This window comes from Eucalyptus grandis, chromosome 3, assembly GCF_016545825.1.
Source record: "Eucalyptus grandis isolate ANBG69807.140 chromosome 3, ASM1654582v1, whole genome shotgun sequence".
NCBI classification, from domain to species: domain Eukaryota; kingdom Viridiplantae; phylum Streptophyta; class Magnoliopsida; order Myrtales; family Myrtaceae; genus Eucalyptus; species Eucalyptus grandis.
The window spans coordinates 3,588,078-3,608,586 of NC_052614.1; the positions used below are offsets into that span (position 1 = coordinate 3,588,078).

General features: G+C 39.3%; 2 protein-coding genes across 10 annotated transcripts in view; both read right to left on the reverse strand.

The window, feature by feature from the left end:
* LOC108953938 (toll/interleukin-1 receptor-like protein) overlaps positions 1–20,509 on the reverse strand; it is a 74,058-nt gene that overhangs the window by 37,602 nt on the left and 15,947 nt on the right. The window lies entirely within an intron of this gene.
* LOC120291533 (adenylate kinase 5, chloroplastic-like) overlaps positions 4,672–20,509 on the reverse strand; it is a 52,785-nt gene continuing 36,947 nt past the window's right edge. The window contains exons 7-11 of the mRNA XM_039309128.1: positions 6,227–6,256; positions 6,015–6,123; positions 5,264–5,402; positions 5,137–5,166; positions 4,672–5,054 (exon numbers count right to left, since the gene is read on the reverse strand). Coding sequence (XP_039165062.1) covers positions 5,030–5,054; positions 5,137–5,166; positions 5,264–5,402; positions 6,015–6,123; positions 6,227–6,256 — 333 coding nt within the window. The 3' untranslated portion in view covers positions 4,672–5,029. The remainder of the gene's footprint in view (positions 5,055–5,136; positions 5,167–5,263; positions 5,403–6,014; positions 6,124–6,226; positions 6,257–20,509) is intronic.

The window sequence follows — 20,509 nt, forward strand, 5'->3', positions numbered from 1 at the left end:
TAGATGAAAACTAGTAGCCATGACTCTAGGATGTCCGTTCCACTTAAGCCATTGCAACTTAGGAAGCAAGCTTTTGGAATCTCCAATCAGTTTCCTAGCACCCACTTGAAGGAATCTTAAGTTCGGTAGTGTTGCAAATTGTTCAATTGTATATTCACCAAATAAGTTGAATTTGTTGAGACAAAGGGCTTGAACATGAACTTTTTCAATTCCCTACACAAATTTTGCACCAAATCAGCTAACAATGAATCGATATCACTTTGCCTTTGTTCTATAGAGGCGAAGTTGATGCTCAAATCAAACCATATTTATTCATATAAGTAGGTATTCATTTTTTGTCAATTAATACTATCATGTAACCTTCCCTTGAAGTTATTGAGAAACATTTTATATATTCCTCTTGATATCTTCCCTTCTTCGGTTTATGCTATTTCTCCCCCTTTTTCTTCTCTTATCTGATTAGACAATCAGTACAATAGGGCATTTCAAATGAAAAGCATGATGGCTTGAATAACGACTTAGAATGAATTTATACTAACACCAAGTGTTGGGAGTTCATTGTCTAAACCCAAAAGTTTTCTTTCCTTTAACTTGATAGGAAATGCCTACCATGTATAGATGCTAAGAACATTTCATCCTAATCATATCAAATAATATAAGGAGAATAATCTTAGCTATGAGGTCTAAAATTGATTCCAATTGAAAGAATTCAGCTAAAAATAGAGTAGAACAACAATAGAGGTAACAATTACCTTATTTCTCTGTAGTACTTCCAAGGCTTCCTCTTGTACCCACAATCTACTTCGATTCATAGATGCATTGTAATCCTCTTGGCGAACAATTTCCCTACCAAGGTCTCTCAATTGGTCATGCATTTTCAGCTCATGATTATCTCCAATTTTTATTAGTAACATAGACCTCAATATTTCAATCCCCATGCTCGGATAAAAATCACAGGCATCCCACATGTAGGATGCAATTCTTAAGTCAGTTCCAATAAAGAAACAAGCAATATCCAAAAATAGTTGTTGTTCCTCATTGTTCAATGCATCATAGCTTATCCTTAACTTCTCTTGCACTTCCTTATGTGGTACTTTCTTTAACCTTTTCAACGCGTCTTGCCAGAATGCTTGTTTTTTTCCCACATAGAAATGAACCTATAACCTCGAGAGCTAAGGGAAGCCCTTGGTAGTGGATACAACATCATGAGATAGAGATTTGAATTCACATGGAGGAAAATCACTATAAAAAGCATGTCTACTAAACAAGATCAAAGATTGATCCTTAGCGATTCCATTGAGTTCATATTGGCAGTTTACCTTAGCATCATCAAGAATAGACTTCATTCTTGTGGTAATGATTATCCTACTTCCCCTCTCGAACCAGTCTTGTTTCCCAATTAAAGCTTTTAGTTGACAAAGGTTATCCACATCATCCAAAAGAATTAGGACTTTTATATATTTAAATCTAGATTCCATCATCCTAATTCCTTCATCCTTGTTTGGCACTTCAACCTTTCTTCCTAGTATATCACCTATTAATTGACTCTGCAAACATGAAATGCCATTGCGCTGTGAGGATTCTCGGATATCGGCAATGAAACTATGATGCTGAAATTGGTCAAAGAGCTTATTGTAGATGACCTTGGCTAAAGTTGTCTTACCAATACCCCCCATTCCATGAATACCAACAATTTGGGTAGCACTGTGGTTATCATCCAACAATCTTAGAATGTCTGCCACAATATTATCAATTCCAACAAGTTGTTCCGTAACAACTAACTGAAAGGCCTCTTTTAGCTTGCTAAAAACTTTTCTAATGATTATTCTTACCAATTCTCCTTCGCGGCTGTTTATAAAGCATTTGAGCTAAAATGAATTAGAAGAACAATCATATCCTATTATATCTCATTATTACCACACTACAACATATAACAGTAAAAAAGGCAAGCACTTGCACAAGCAAAGAAACACGATAGAATAGTCTCCTCTACAAGCAAGATCCTGTTGAAAGAAATTAAATAAGGTTTATGTCGAAATGGAAATACCCGCTAGCAATTCTCTCGGATTCCCATCCTTTTAAGAAAGCCACTTCTTGGAGTGCTTGTTTTCATTTGGCAACATCTCCCTCATACTACTTCCCACTTAAATGGGAGAAAGCCTTTCCAAAGCTCCCTTTTTGGTATTGCACATCAGCTGGTTCAACTCGGTAAAATATGGGCAAGACAACTTGTCCAGCACTCTTCATACAGTCAATCATTTGCACGAGCTCTTGAAGGCACCATTTGCTCGGACAATTTTTTTTTTATTCAAAAAACTCCAAAAGCCAACGGCCGACGAGAACCTGGGCTGACGCAAGCTAGCCACCACACTTACACCAACGGCATTTCGTGGGAGGTATAAAGCTCAAGCCAACTATGCCATCACAGCTGGTGTTACCTTTTTATTTATGCCCAATAACAAATCAAAACGTGTTAGCTGAGGTGGAATAAAAAATAAAAAATTGAATTTTCTCTTCTTCCTCTTCCTCCGTTGATCTGGTTGTCCTCCGTAGCCGCCGGGGCTCCCTCCTCTGTCCCAGAGCACCACCCCGTTCGGCCAGCATCTCCACCAGTTCCGGTGTCACTTGCAGTTGACCCAGGCTACCTCTTCGTGCCTCCAGATCCGCAAGCCTAGCTCGTCCATGGCTCGCGAGGCTTGTCCATGGCCGTGAGCCTTGACGCCGACGTCGAGGTCTGGACGGCCATGAACTGTGCTCCAGCGTCAGCAAGGCTTCAGATCTGGACTAATTGGGTCATGCTCGGGAAGAAAGCATGGATTCCGCTCCCTCTGCTTCAGATTTGAACTGAAGTCGCGCTTTCTTCGACAGCGGATGCGGCCCTGAAGGCATGGCTTCCAGATCTGAAGCCGCCTTCGGCTTTGGCCATGACTGGCTCGTCCATGGCCCTGACGGGCAAGGTCGAGATCCCGACGGCCATGGACCGAACTCACATATCAAGAAGAAAAACAGGCTCGGCTTGAACGCAGCGGTGGTTCGCCTGGTCACGGCGCCGGCGACTCCGCTGGTGGCAACGGCCGGGGAGGAGTCGAGGTCGGTGGCTATGGCTGGCGGAGGAAGAGAGAGCAGAGGTGAAAGAGAGAAAATTTTCACTTAAATTCCACGTCAATTGCTGACATGGATATGTGAACACGTGTCAAGATATCATTGGATACGAGTAAAAAAAAGTCACGTAGGATGCTGATGTGGTGGTCATATTTTCTCAGCTAGGGGAGCTTTACAGATAAAAAATAAAGAGAGAGAGATAAGAGAAAGAAATAAAAAAGAGTCAAGAGTGCTTCTATGAGCTCATTTACTCCAAGGGTTTTGTGCGCGTGCGAGTGAGAATATTGTCCAGTTTGCAATGCTCATTGTTCAAGTTGGATACTCATGTGGATCACCTAACTCGTCAAGTATCAAATCGATATAGCGAGAGGCATGAACTGAAATTTTCTTTGGTTAGAATAGAGAGCAGAAAAAGCCTGGAATCAAATGTCCTAGCAATTTTCTGCAGATTTTGAAACAGGACGCATTCATGGTCTTGATTGACAAAACTTACTTCTCTATGAGTTAAGCCATTTCTAGAGAATCTCAGTTACTCCGGCGAGAGTGTTTTGATCCTGAAGCAAGGTCTCCAAGTGTTGTTGTGCTCTGCAGATCTCTACCTTCCCCTGCATCTACTGAGTTTTGGACTTCAGAAGACAGAGCGGTAGACTCTTGACAGGGAAAAGAAGAATAATTGCTGCGATGGATCATATGAGGTGCATTTCATAGGAAACGAGAAGTTGCTGAACAGCTTTTGCTCTTGAAATGAACAACTTCTGTTTTTCATCACTAATATTATTCCACCAATAATGTAAATTTTCTTTCAATAGAGGTTATATATGTTGATATCAATAAGATACAAGACTACTTACTTTTGTATTCCAAGAGGAGTTTTCGGCTGTCAATATATGTTTTTTTTTTCCCAATATTTTGACAGAAGTTCCAAAATTATTCTCAGTTTCTTGTCGCATTATAGATGATCCACATAAGAAATCATCACTTTCTTTCTTTTTCATAAATATCCTTCTAAAATGAAAAATAAAACACTATTTACTCATGGCACTGAAAGTCCAATAAAGAATCATCAAAAACAAATTTCAGAAAAAAAAAAAGTGGTCTTAACACGTACAACGGGTGTGATTTGTCTTTTGCAAAGTAAATCAGCCCTCCGAAAAAGCAGTGGAGGAGGTGGTTTGAAGTAATCTCAACTGAAGGATGGGATGAGATGAAGATATCAATTTACCATGACAAAAGTTAATCGACTGAATCTCGACCAGCCTATTCTATTTCGATAATCGTGTTGACATCTCAAGAGTAAATTGAGTTATTGAGTTGCGCCATGAATTTAGGGACGGTTAATTCACGCTCTTAGCTTACTACCTAGATTAAGTGAATCCATGTCCCACACTACATACATGCTAAAGTAATTGAAGAACATGCAATGCTTCATATTTTATGAGTATTTTGTTGGGAACGACCCAAGACAGTACTTGATAAACAACCAAATAAGGACCTTTGGAATTCCCAGTGCATTGATTGCGTCTCGTGATTTGCACAATCAATGCTTAGAGAATTGAATATTCCCTCATTAAGTATACTTAATAATTGATTAGAGAGGATTTGTTAATAAGACCCATCTTACAAAGAATCAATGCACATAGAAATCACACTTACATTGATCTAACATGCTTATCTGTGAGATATGTGAATCACATGCTATGTACTATCCACATGATGAAATCATATATGCGGTTGACATCAAGTGAAGTCATATACCACCCACCGTCTCATAACTCTTAAAACACAAAAAAAAAAAAAAAAATCCTTTCTACCCTGTGATTCAGAAATCTATTCAAAGATACTTCCAACTCAAAGTATGGCACTTCATTGGTCGAGCTTTCCAGATTCGTTAGGGCGGAGCAATGGAGTCATACTCTATGCGCAGCTTCTACAGTATACCGCTCAGGAAACCCCTGCAAACAGTATAAAGGTTTTGGTACGTAAAATAGCTAATTGTTATGGGATGGCAAGTCACGAGTCATGATTGATTCTTACCATATTCCTGATGTGTTCTTGACTTGATTTCTGCAAGTTATTCACGAAACATAACATACGGTCGGTAAGCAAAGATGAGACTTGGAGGAATTACGAAGGGAAGGAGACAAATGAAGACCATACTAACCTCGGTTCCCCAAGGAAGGCATCGTTGACTTCATTAGTTCTTGGCCTTCCATTGAATGTTGAAAGCAAGATGCACTCCTCCTTCCCGGACGGCCTGATTGACTCGTTTGCACAATTCATAAGGGTAGGGGTAGGACATCCTGCAATGACGATTTCACATTTTGTTCAAACATCATTGAAGACTGAAACAACGCCATCTTTGATTGACAGAAATATGAAGCTCTTTGAAGCTGAGAGATATTGATAAAACGGATATATTAAGCAAAAGCATAAACATCAGCCTCTCTACATATTTTAATGACATATCACGTGAAGTTTGATTCTTGCCTCCGTGAAGAAAGAATCCAAGATTCTTACTTTCAACGTAGTACGCGTTCACAGATAAACGAGTTCTGGAGAGTACTGATGTCTTGACATCTACACCATTAATGGATAAGATAATGTTTCGCACACCATCGAGAATCATATTTTCATGCATCCAGAAGAAAATGCATACATCCACGCACAATTTTCATTCTGAGAAAGCTTAGAAATTCTTCTGCGTTGTCCTTTTTCTTTGGCTCGGCAAGGGGATGGAGAAAGCAGTAAAGGCAAGACCTCTGGCGGTAAGGATGGGCCACGCCCAAGGCCTATCCTTGATCGATTCTGGTTTAATTGCATCTAAATTCAATCATTCCTTGTGCTCCAACAGTACTTCTACACGGCCATGGCTCTAGAATATGAGGTATGTGTCAGAGATTAGGCAAATTTACCTCGGAACACCCATAATTGGGTATTGAGTTCCAGCAAAATAGAGAAGCCGGGAGAAATAGTGATTCTCAATGATGCACCATACTGCAGTCCGTTGTCCCGTCCCATAGTCTTCAAAACAAGTTTCAAGATAAAAAGAATCAGTTCAAATCTAAATCCATCTTTTTTCCACATATTAACATTGTACTTACTGGAAAAAAAACATTGTACTTACTTGCATGATACCACTGGAACCTGGTGAATCCTGGAGGACAAGAGCCATTCTCGTTAGAAAGAAGCAAAATATTAGTTGCAGACTCTGCTACAACACTGTATGCAGTTCTGCAGTCAAAATGTTAAGCAATGGATTAAGGATGGATGGACATGCGAGCATTAGTTTGAAGAAATTGCATAGTTTCTTGGGGTCATTTTATACAAGATTTTGGCTAATATTTGTTTGAAGAATAGCTTAACACCGTGACCCTGTAAGACAAAGGAATATGATTGAGAGACGATTTCTAGTAGTCTCTGTTTTTTTACTGAGCATATATTGACCAGCTGCAGGATATGGTTGCAGCCTCACTCGTAGGAAATTATGTGACAGAAAAATGGATATTTTTCAACCATTCGTCAGCTAAATGCTTCGCTAAAGTGCAATTAGAGTCATATCCCAAGCAATGAAAGCTTTCAACTTAACAGAAATTTCAGGACAGACCCTAAGCCTAGGATTGATGAGGATGACCGAATGCATACCAGAAGATTCAGTCATGCCTTTGAGATCCTGCAATCTCAAAATCAAGTGGTGCTTAGGCATATAGTTGTGACACAAGTCATAAATTGGACATAATTGCAAAAGGATTAATGCAACACTTGCTATCAAGCTCCTTACGTCGATGATACAGTTACCCAGAGCATTTTGAGTAGCCCCTAAGATAAAAATGTCATCTTGCTCGTCAACCTCTTTGGCACCTATTGCAGATTTAAGGCTTAGTAAAGTTATCCATCGTGAAACAATTGCCCAATCAAATTGTTCTGAAGAGCGATACAAGCTAATGATAGGAATGCTGCTATGTGTCAGAGGTAGAATAGCAATTTAACATCTGATGCATCAAATGCAAAGGCCATCAAAGCATACGAGATTGATATGTGAGTCCTCTCACTATCATAGACATTAAAACTATAAGCCCCGAAGAGATTAGAAAGAAAGAAGAGAAAACACGTCGTCTAAAGTTGAAAGTATCCACTACTCACATGTTGGGCAAATTCTTGGAAATCCCACACCATGTATACTTGGATTCCTTTGAGTCTACATATTTGGATCCTGCAAGTATTATGACAACAACCACTTTGTCCGCCAATGACCAAGCAGAGAAGTAGTCAATGGTATGATCGCCCTAATATTTTGACAGGCATATGTCATTTAGATAAACTCAATTTCCCCAATCATACCTACAGATCCAATCTTGACAAAGGTTCCTGATGCAACATGATCTCCCCAATCCATGAACTCCAATATCTTGCGACTACCAGCAAGCTGCAGTGGCATTCCAGGAAGATCACCTTCTCCCATGGACCCTTGAACACAAACCCGCATGAGATGATTTTCTAACAAATATGAATATAAACGGTTAACCAACACCTAATCTTAACATAATAGAGGCGCAGGAACTAAGTCAGATACACCTTAACACGTTTTCCATTGTCAGCAAATGAAAGAGCAATAACCCTGACAAGTTCCATCAGAGTACCTATTCTATAAACATCCTGTCCAGATTGCATCACTAAAATATGGTTAAATTCCTATTATCTGATTGACGAAGGACCAAATGTTCTCATATGATCATCTTACCATTTCTGGGTTTAGCTCTGGGATATTGATTTCTACCTGATATGTTCACAAGAAGAGCAGCATGAGTTTGGCCTTGGGAGTAACATGCATATGTTGATGAGGAAAACCATAATAAGATGAAACAGGGTAAATCTGTTTGAGTAGGAGGTTCACCCTAAATTTCCAGCTTTGGATTTTTTTTCTATCAGTAAAAAGAAGATCAGCTTCATTTGAAGTATCAAAAGTCATGTGTCTGGAACTATAAGAACAAGTAAACATATAGAAAATATGATCCCCTAGGATATCTAAATCTCTCGTTAGTGTCTTTCTTCGAGTAAATCAGGCCAATGAAAACAGCATTAAAGACGAATATCCTACCTTTAGTCTTGTTTTTTCATCATGTATGGCTCTCTGTGCAGCTTGAAGCACATCATCATAGAATATACATCCTGATTTCTCGAGCGAGGAATGTTATTCAACCTAGTAGGCATTCCGCACCATTTACCTTGTAGGATGCTAAAGCAAAATAAGGCAAGAATATAGCACATATATTAATCAAAACTCTGCAGATCCACGATGCAGCTTTCAAACTGGGAACAAGGATAAATTATAGTATGATGAAGTACCTCCTTTTTAGTTGCCTGATTTGATGGCAGTGAGATCCCAGATATAGGGTTCCCTGAAAGAAACGTCACAGGCTTACAAGACATTGGGATTGGGAAACTCGACATTTATGAATTGCAACATCAACCCTTTCTTTGATAGATCCCTCACAAAAGGACTTGGGTCAATTTTCTCAGCAAAGATAATAATTGTCCTGCAATACATTCCTTACCAGTCTTTCCACAGTATTTCCTTCAATTAATCAAAACTAATCCTTTACATTGTGCTTCTAGACGATTCCATGAGAAGTAACTCATCCTTCAAATCATGTAAAGTTGGCATACTTTCCTAAGCTTTGCTACTTGCTAATTCTACATCAACACATCCTTTCCGTCAATGAGTGGAAGTCACTATCCTTCATTTCTTTCTAAAAATTGGTGGCCTCCCACTTCAAGGAAAAGAAAAATAAACTCATGATAGAAGTGTTAAAGCTCATAAAACAACAATCAAAAGAGAAAACATCTATGTTGTTTGAGGGAGAGAAAGGATAAAAAACAGAGCATAGCACTTCATACGTCTTGTGCAAAGGAAAAAACTGTCGAGTACAACAACTAAATACAAAGCAGAAACTGCTCACGTACGTGCAACACATAACTGCACACAAACGTGCTATTAACTTCCTAGAAAATAGCAAAAAAACTAACTGCATAACTTAATTTACTTGGCGGTTTTTTTTTTTTTTATAAAAAAAAACAGAGGAAAACAAAGGAAAACATGACTGAAAACAGCAGCACTGAGATAATTCCAACAAACTCCTCCTTGGATCAGTTGCTGCTGTAGATTCCTATTTTCTCTCTTAACAGCTCAAATCTTCTAGCCTGAAGTGGTTTTGTGAACATATCTGCAAGCTGATCTTCAGATCTGCAATAGACCAACTTAACTTCGCCACTTTGTTGCACCTCACGCAGAAAGAAAAATTTGACTTTGAAATGCTTGGTTTTGCCATGGAAAACTGGATTCTGTGATATTGCTAGAGCAGCCTGATTGTCCACATTGACTTCGATGCAATCATTGGAATTCAACCACAAATCCTTCATTATCTTCTTCAGCCACAAAGCTTGATTTGCATCTGCAGTAGCTGCTATAAACTCGGTCTCTGCAGTAGACTGAGCTACAATCTCTTGCTTTTTAGAACACTAGGAGAAACAAGCAGAACCAAGACTGAAACAATATCCAAACGTACTCTTCATGTCATCTACTGAACCAGCCCAGTCATTATCAGAAAATCCTTGCAAATTAAACTTCTGACCATTCTTAAACTTCACACCAAAGAACAATGTTCCTTTGAGATATCTCAAGACCCTTTTTGCTGCAATCAAATGTAATTGACTAGGACTACTCATAAACCTGAATAAAACACTCACAGCAAATAGAATATCTGGTCTGGTTGCTGTAAGATACATGAGACACCCAATCAGACTGCATCTGTTCCATCATTCTTCTGCAGCTTCTTTTTAGCAGCCATAGGAGTGCTTACACTTCGACAATCTTCCATCTGAAACTTCTTTAGAATTTCCTTCATGTATTTTTTCTGACAGATGAAGATCTCATATGAAGCTTGTTTGACTTCCAGACCCAAAAAATAAGCCATCTTTCTCAAATCTGACATCTCAAAACCTGCAAATAGATCTTGCTTCACCTTCTCTATCAATTCTATATCATTTCCTGTCACTAATAGATCATCTACATAAAGTGACAGAATTACAACACTGTGATTCACTTTCTTGACATAAAGAGTGAACTCACTTAAGCTTTTTACAAAGCCAAAATCCTGCAAATATCGATCTATCTTCCCATACCAAGCTCTTGGAGCCTGCTTGATCCTTATAGAGCTTTCCTCAACCTGTATACACTCTCTTCTTGGCCTTTGATACTGAAGCCTTCAGGTTGTTCAACAAAAATCTCCTCCTCAAGCTCTCCATTCAGGAATGCAGACTTGACATCTAACTGAAATATAGACCACCCCTTCTATGCTGCAATAGCTAACATTAGCCTTATTGTATCAAGTCATGCAACAAGAGCAAATGTTTCAGAATAGTCTACTCCCTATATTTGTGTATAGCCTTTCACCACCAGTCTAGCTTTGTGTTTATTGACAGAATCATCAGGATTAAGTTTTGTTCTAAACACCTACTTAACCCCAATCACATTCTTATCAGATGGTCTGTCAACAAGCTCCCATGTGTGGTTTTTCTGGATCATTGCAATCTCCTCCTGCATTGCTGCAATCCACCTCTGATCCTCCTTAGCTTCCACAAAGTTAGATGGTTCGAGCATTGCCACATTGCTTCTTTCATAGATTTCAACAAGTGACATTGTGCCTCTCACTGGTAAATCATCCATATTGTCTTCCAATCCATCTATAACTTCATCAACCTTTACATCTATTGCAGGTTGTTTTTCGAACTGCTGCTATTCTGCACTATATCCTTTCATCCAATTCCACTCATCTTCCTCTAGAAAAACAACATCTCTGCTTACAGTCACCTTCCATGTCATAGGGTGAAAAATCCTGTAAGCCTTTAATTGGAGACTGTACCCAATGAAGATTCCAAGCTCAACTCTTTTATCCAACTTGTCTCTCTTGACCTGAGGAACATGAGTATAACACAAACACCTAAAAACCTTCAAATTTTTCACAGAAGGTTTAACACCATACCAGACTTCAAAATGTGTTGACCTCTCTAAGGCCTTTGTGGGCAATCTGTTCAACATGAATACTGTAGTATTAGCTGTTTCAGCCTAGAACTTCTTAGGTAACTTCTTCTCCTGCATTATACATCTAGCCATCTCCATAATGCTTATGTTTTTCCTCTCACTGACCCCATTCTGTTGAGGTGAATAGGGAGTAGTGAACTGCTGCACAATTCCTGCTTGCTCACAATTCAACTTAAACTTGTGAGCAGTATACTTAGAACCATTATCAGACTTGAGCATTTTAATTTTCTTCCCACTCCGATTCTCAACTAAGGCTTTAAACTTCACAAACACATCATCAACTTCAGACTTGGCTCGTAGAAAATAAATCCAACTCATCTTAGTCATATCATTAGTGAAGGTAATGAAATACCTGCTATCATTGAGAGAAGACTCAGACATAGGTTCACATAGATCTGTGTGGACTAATTGTAGCTTCTCACATGCTCTCCAGCCTCCTCCTTTGAAAGGAAATCTAGCTTACTTGCCAAGAAGACAAGTTCTGCACTGTGGAAATTCCTCCTCCAAACTTGGCAAATCATCTACCAAGCTATTTTTCTGCATAAACGACATGCTCTTCCTGTGAACATGCCCAAGTCTTTTATGCCATAGCTCTGCATTTTCTTCTTTGCACTTTAAAGCCATTTGTTGCATCTCTTGTGGCTTGAACATGAAACTCTTGTCCCTCATTGGGATTCTTAGCACTTCTTTGCTATCTGTATTATTAATAAGACATTCCTTCCCTTCAAACTTCATTTTATAACCCTTCTCAACTAATTGACCAACACTTAACAGATTTTGGTCAATGTTTGGCACAAAAAGAACATCACTGATCAGCTTCACCTCCCGATTCCGTCAATAGCCACTGTACCCTTCCCTTGCACTTCGATATACTGTCCGTTGCCAATTCTGACTTTGGACCTAACTAACCTATCTAGACTCTTAAACAGCTTCGAATTGCCAGTCATATGATTGGTACAACCACTATCCACCAGCCATGCATCATTCCCAACAGAAGATTCAGAAAAAGAAGCTACAAACAAGTGCTCTTCCTTAGTTTCATTCACTGCTACCTGTGCTTTTCCTGCTTGCTTGTAATTTTTTTCTTTGCAGATGGCTTCCATGTGACCCAACTTGTGACATCTTTTGCATCTAGCATCAGGCTTTCTCCAACATCTAAAAAATTGATGATTAGTTCCGCCACAGTATTGACAAGGTTTTTTTGTTCTTCTTCCATTTGCTAGACCCACCAGAATTTCTTTCTTTTGCTACAAACTTTGAGTCACCAGCATTTTCTCTGAACTGAATCCATTTCTTCCCTTTACCTCCATCATTAGACTTCACTTTAGCTTGCCACGCACCCTCTACAAACTCTTCTCTTCTCATCAGTCTTCTATGCTCCTGTGCCTGCAGAGCATTTAACAATTCTGCAAGCTTTATATCAGGTAAGTCTGTTGTATTTTCCAGAGACGCTATGGTGGCTTCGAACTTTTCTGGAAGAGACACCAGGATCTTCTGAACAAGCCTTTCATCCTTCAAGTCAGTCCCTAAAACTCTGATTTTTTTAGCTATCCCAACCAGCCTATCAGAGTACTCCTTCACTGACTCTGAATCCTTCATCTGTTGTCTCTCAAACTCCCTCAAGAGATTCAGCACCTTCAGGCCTCTTATCTTCTCATCTCCCTCGTATTCATCCTTCAAGAAATCCCATATTGCCTTTGCAGAATCACATCTCATGATCCTTGTGAAGATAGTGGGTGAAACAATAGCATACAGGCAAGACTTTGCCTTAGCCTTCCTTGTGATTCTCTCTTTATGGTATTTTATCTGATTCAAGGTCGGATTGTCTGGAAGTGGAGCAACCTCATAATCATTCTCCACAGCCTCCCATAAATCATGACCCTTCAAGAATGCCGTCATCTTGACAGCCCAAGCCTGATAATTTTCCCCAGTAAAGACTGGAGCAGCCATTGCAGAGAATCCACTCGATCCTGCCTCCATGAGCTTTTTCTTTGCAGATTGGAAGCAATCTTCACTCACTTACCCTCACTTCATAGTCCCTTAAGATCCCACAAACGCTCTGATACCACTGTTAAAGCTCATAAAACAACAATCAAAAGAGAAAACATCTCTGTTGTTTGAGGGAGAGAAATGATAAAAAAAAAAAAAAAAAAAAACAGAGCATAGCACTTCATATGTCTTGTGCAAAGGAAAAAACTGCCGAGTACAACAGCTAAATACAAAGCAGAAACTGCTCACGTACGTGCAACACATAACTGCACACAAACGTGCTATTAACTTCCTAGAAAATAGCAAAAACACTAATTGCATAACTTAATTTACTTGGCTATTTTTTTTTTATAAAAAGAAGAAGAGGAAAACAGAGGAAAACATGACCGAAAACAGCAGCACTGAGATAATTCCAACAAGAAGCATCAAAGTAGAGTGATCCCAATTGCACTTCGGATGATATTACTCATACCTAATTTTGTTGTTTTTGCTTTATCTTTTTGGACCATTGACAGCGCTGAGTCTACTTCCCTGAAAACCACATCTTTGGGGCGATTTTCATCAATCTGCACTCTAAAATGCAATCCATGATAGGTCATCAGCAATTACCATACAATTTTCGATGAGAAGTGGAAGAAAGAGTCAATTGAGAGCGAGGACCTTATTCATTACGCTCAAGTAAGTCGAAAATACAGCCTGAGCATTTTGCTTGTATATTTCCAGGCGTGACTTTACCTAATACAAAAATCAAGAGTGAAATTACACCAAGGAAATATTGGTAGATGACCAAAAGTAGCTAATCGGGCCTATGCACTAATTAGAAAGTGACGGTTTTCACAGAGCATAAGCAAGCATATGTGTCACAGACTCCTACTCACCAACAGTGTTAATGCTTGCCATGCGAATTTTCTGATTGTGCAGTGATTCTAGTGCAAGCTAGAGATAACATTTGACTCAAATGCGAATTGGAACAATTAATAGTGGTCAACAACAATAAAAACAAACCTAAGTACAATATGGGATATAGAAAATGAAAAATTCAGGTGGAAAATGGTGAAATATTAAGGGTACGCTTGTTTCGTGGAAAATGTGGTGTTTTCGGAAAATATTTTCCAGAAAACTAATTTTTAGAAAAAATGTAATTATCTTTTAGTGTTCGGGCGAAACCTGAAAATGAAGTGGAAAATACTTTCTGCTATTTGGTAAGGAAAATATTTATCCTCAATACACTCTTTTTCATTTATTTTATTTTTTTAAAATTTATTATTTTTTAAAAATATATTTTTAATTATTATTTTAAAAAAATCAATTATTAAATTATTTTTCTTTTTCTTTTCTTTGCTTTCCTCTTCTTCTTGGCCGGTCGCTGACGACGGCAACTGCCGGCAATCGGCCACAAGTCCTCATCTACTGGCGAGCTTAGGCTCGTCGCTTGCCACTTGTTAGCTAGCCAGATCGGTGAGCTCGAGCTTGTGGCGACGAGCTGGTGAGCGGCGAGCCTCGAGCTCGCTGGCCTTAAGTCTCACCAAATCAGCAAGCTCTCATTGGCCTCAAGCTTCGAGCTCGACGCTTGTGCTCGCTGATTTGGCGAGCGGCGAGCCTAAGCTCACTAGAGATCGACAACCAGTGATCATGGCCGGCTGTGGCACCCCTGAACCACCTAAGGTCGCCACAGTTACCTATTGCTACACCTAATGAACACTAGTTACATCTCTTAATAGAAGCATCGTAGTTCATAGTCATTTTTTTTTTTTAAAAACGGTCCCAGCGCAACGTATTAGCGGAAGCATATCTTAATGTCACCATCTCTCCCTCCAACAATCATGATACAATGCACACCACTACATACCATAGGAAAAGATGAAGCCGAGTCACTTTTATTTACATATTTTCATGATGGATTTTCTCGGGTCGATATAACAAAAGAAAGCCAAGATTTTTAGCTACACTTGGCCACACCCCAAAAGGATATTTCGACCCCTAAAGTGATCACATGTCATCCTCAATCTATCAGTGGCGACTATTCCAAAAAAGAAACGTCAGCTCTCTAACCCTCACGTGGCCATGGCACCCATCTTGGTGCGTCGGGTGGTGGTGGCGGCAACATCCCCCTAAGCACTCCATCTCGACGGACATGAACTGACAGAAACTCCTAGATGACAGGGCCCTCGGCCAGGCCTACATCGTACATAACCAGCACTCGCACTCGCACAAATGTCAGTCCAGGGACGGTGACGCAGTCAATCTCCGTACACTCTACCTCTACATCCGATGGAAGGCCATAGAAGGTGCCCCGCGTGACGATAGGGAGCGGGCATCTTTCTAATATGAAATGTTGGTCCCCGAAGGAGTGAGTACAACCACTCAGTAGGTAAAAGATTCAATAACCACTCAATGCATCACACAAATCAATCATAACAATCATAGCATAGCACATGCCATTCATGCATCCAAGCATAACTTACCTTGCAGCCATGCATATGCAAACACACTATATGTACATACATCCTCATATACTTATCACAATTATGTTACATACACATCATCATGCCATAGGTGATCATCATCATATCATACACATATCATCATACCATACTTGATCATCATCATATCTTACACATATATCATCATGCCATAGGTGATCATCATCATATCATACACATATCATCATACCATAGGTGATCATCATCATATCTTACACATATCATCATACCATAGGTGATCATCATCATATCTTACACATATCATCATACCATAGGTGATCATCATCATATCTTACACATATATCATCCTGCAATGGGTGATCATCATCATATCATACACATATCATCATACCATAGGTGATCATCATCATATCTTATGCATATATCATCATGCCATAGGTGATCATCATCATATCATACACATATCATCATACCATAGGTAATCATCATCATATCTCACACATATCATCATACCATAGATGATCATCATTATATCATATATGCATGATTCAATTTCCACTTTTTATTCTTTCAATTTGATCACCACATCTCTCTTTCCCGGGATCAGTAATTGCATCCCATACTTAATCACTCGCACCCCAACCTGGCATCGCGAGAAAACTTCCGGCACACACTACCAGGCATCCGACACCCCCACATTCCGGGCATCTCGCATCCCAATTGGCATCACGAGGCATCCCCTCGGGCACAAACCTCCGAGGCTTCCGGCACCCAACCATTTCGGGCATCTCGAAACTCCCGAGGCCATCCGGGCATGTATCTCATACAATCCGGGCATCCGGCACCCCCCCATCCCGGGCATCCTGACACTCCCAGGGCATTATCATCCGCCTCCAACAGTTTCCTCATTTAACATAATTCACTTTATGTCTCAAAATCAGCATGGCACATAATGTAATGGCAACCAAGATCACTTTCATCATTTTAATTCTTATATGCATTTCCAATCATCATCATACATGCAGCAAGATACAATCACTAATGACAATACAATCCATGGAATCCATACAACTTAGAATAGTCCATATATCATGCCTTTTTGAACTTTACTAAATTCCAGCTTGCACAATTTTGGAAAACATTTAAATTAAATATCCATATGATCCTCAAAAATCACAAAATCAGAGCATGTACTAGATAAGAAATAAAGGTAACAATTTCATGAAGAACACATGCCCAAAAGAGCTTCACACAAAAAGATATAGCTCACACATTGCAACATGCAGAATTCGGACAAAGTCAGATTGCACAGTTTTTGAAATATTTCGATTAAAATACCCTAATGACCTCCAAAAATTCTGAAATTTTAGCAGATTATATTAAAGACTCTAAGGTATATTTTTTATGAAGAAATAGAGGCCAGATTCGTTCTATAAAATTTTCTATAGACGGTCGAAGCTCCTGTTTCTAGCACCGAACGGTTCAGTTTAACTATCTCCAAAAAATCGAGATTTCACCTACTTATCTTTCTTCGTTTCCTCTGAAATTTTGATATGTTTTTATTAAAGAGGTCCCCTACAACTTTCATTAAGGGATATAAGTGAGATTCTCAAATAATAGTCATCATATAGGTCTAGGAAGTATCGGGTATCCAGTACCGTGTTTCCAGATTTACCATCTTCAAAGGAAAATTATTTCACTAGGCTACACTTGCTCATTTTACCTCAAATTTGAGTATGTTATTCTTTAGGATGTTCTATACAACTTTAATTAAGAAGTCGAAGTGATATTCTCAATAAAAGGCAATATGCAACACACAAAACCACCAAGAGGTCGACAAAGCAGTTCCAGATCTAGTGTCTTTGTAGGAGGAGGGTTTCACCCCTTAAAACTCAACATTTTTGTCTCAAATTTTATTATGTTATACTTTGAGATGTTTTATACAACTTTCATGAAGGAATAAAAGTGAAAATCCAACTCAAAACACGCATGCAAGCCTCTACAATATTCTGGGTCGGGCGGTATACACGCAAACAGCAAGCCATTTAAAAAACAAAGCACTCTAGGTTCGGTTTCTCACTCCTAATCACCCAAAATTTAACACCATTCCAAACACACATGCAAGAGTAGAAAGTGGATCCTAACTTGCATCCAAAACCGAGCAAACAAGGCACACGATCAGCGACGGACGGACGAATGGGCGTGTGGGTGAGCGACTCCTTCTTCTCCTCTCTCGGTTCCTCTCTTCTCTCTCACAACTCTCTCTCTCTCTCTCTCTCTTGGCTTGGACGAAGCCCTCTCTCTCCCTCTCTTTCTCACTTTAACCAGCCACTATCCCCCCTAATGGTCTTCCCTTCCATCATTAGCAATGATTGCTAATTGCATGATCTACACTTGGCAACTAGAAGGAGACACATGGTCTTCTTCATGCAAGATGGGCTCTCTCGGCTGGGCTTGAAGGAATTTGGGCCGGCCTCTCCCTTGTGGCCGACGACAGCCCCTCCTTGGGCTTCAATGGGCCGGCCATTTTGGCCCATTAAAGGTCCATGCCATTGGGCCTTAAGACCCAAGCCTAATTAAACCCCTATTTTACTTTTAACAATTCACTTTTAATTCTTTCTTTTATAGATTCCAAATTTACAATTTCATATGGCCATAATCTTGTAACATTTAATCTATAGGGATTAAATCTATGAGGTGCATAGCCAAGAATAAATTCTTCTTATTAATTTATCCTATAATACTAATTTAAAAACTCATGAACACAAGCATATAACACTTAGTCTTAAGAGAAAACTAATGGCTAAAACATAAACCACATGTAATTTCCTTACCTAATCATGGGCTTTAATACGTCTTAGAGGTCTTCTTGAATTTTTGGGATGCCACACCGGCGACCGGCCAATAAAGAAGAAGTGAGAAAACAAAGGAAAGAAAAAGAAAAAGAAAATAATAATTCGAATTTAACTAAATAAACAAATAATAATTTAAAAGAAGAAAAAGAAGTAGACGAAGAAGAAGAAGAAGGAAGGAGGAGGAGGAAGTGAGAGCTTAAAGTGGAAAACATTTTCCCCTAACTTAGAAGACCCTTTTTTTCATGGAAAATGTTTTCCCCAAGCAATTTATTTTTCGTGAAACGAACGCCGGAAAATCCAAAAAATGTTTTCTTGGAATTTATTTTTCATGAAACGAATGGAGCCTAAGTGAAACTATTTTGAGTGGAAAATGATTAAATTTGACCTAATTATTTTGCCAAAGGGAAAGGAGACAAAAAGAAGAAAATTATCAACCTTTTCCTCTCCTCTTTCATCAGAAAATTTAAAATTTTGGATATTAAGTATTTTGGCCCAATATGAAAAATACAAATTAAAGAAAAGAACTACAAAACCCGAATTTAAGTTGTAAGGGGCCGTTTGGTTCACGAAAATTATTGGTGTTCGTTTTCAATGTAAAGGAAACTGAAATTTTCCCATTTCCCCCCCTCAGGCATCGCGTGAGGCTCCAGGCCAGATCGACCACCTAAAAAATAAAAAACATCCAGGCCAGCTTCTCCAATCCTTGAACTAATTAAAAGACAAAAGTACAACAGTGGGCTATCGAGAAAAATCGTCTTACCAAATTTACGAAACACTGATGAAATTGGCAACACATCTCGACAAAGAATAGCGTGGCCTGCTTTTATATAACTTCGGAAGAAAACCCGAATCGTTCCGACATCGTAGCTGAGGTGCTCGACTCATCGAAGCATTATTTTCATCAATCAATTGCTTCTCTGCCGCAGCGGTGCAATGAACATACGAGATTCCACTCAGTTGCATCGCTGAACGTCTTTTTAGAGTCTAGACGCCTTGGAGTCCTGGAGCTCTGTGATCTCCACAAGTTCATGCGAAATTCAACCCCATCGTTCCATTAGATCTTCAAAATTTGACAGTCGTAGACAATTTTCGGAGGCCTTGCAGTTGAATCCCAAACACATGTCGGACTCTTTATGCCCTGATCATCACGAAGCTTCGAACATCCTTCAATGTTCAAATATTTCAGGTTATCGAAGCACGAGAGGTCTGGTAATGTTTCAATGGATGTGCACCCCTCGATATCCAAGCGTTCCGAGTTTTCCAATCTCTCGAGACCTTTAATTTCAACTAGATTGTGGCAGTATTTAGCACGTAATTGCTTCAGATGTGTTAATTGTGAAAGGTCTGGTCTTATAAGGTACTCACAGGAACATATATCCAGCTTCTCCAAGTTTTTCAATCTGTCAACGCCTTGAACTTGAATCAGATCATCATTCACTAAGGAAAAACTCATATCCAAGTATCCCAAGGACTCTGCATGTTCAAGGACGTCAAATTTGGATAACTTCTTGCTTCCAAGTACACTTAGATGTACTACGGATTTTAATGCTTCCAGACCCTTAATTTCTGTCAGCTCATGGCAATTTTCGATTTTTAATTGTGACAACAATTCCAAACTTGACAAACTTGGCAACTCTTTCAACTTATCACAGTTGTAGATAGAAAGCTTCAATATTGCCGAGGGAAGCTCTGGGATGGATTCCAGCAATTTGCATTTGGAAACAGTGAACTCTTTTAGATGGATTAGGTGAGAAAGTTGAGCCAATGTGCGATGCTGACAAGTGATTTCTAAATCTGTTAAACAGCCAGGAAGCTTTGGCAGCGATCGAAGTTCGTAACATTTAATTAACTGAAGGCATTGCAAAGAAGGTAGCTCACTCATGCTTTTCGGCAGCGATTGAAGCATCTTGCAGCCGCATAAGTCGAGTTTTTCAAGACGAGAAAGTTTATTGTATGTGTCGGAGAAGCCAGAAATGCTCGTCCAACTTAATACAAGGATCTTCAATGAAGACAACCCCTCT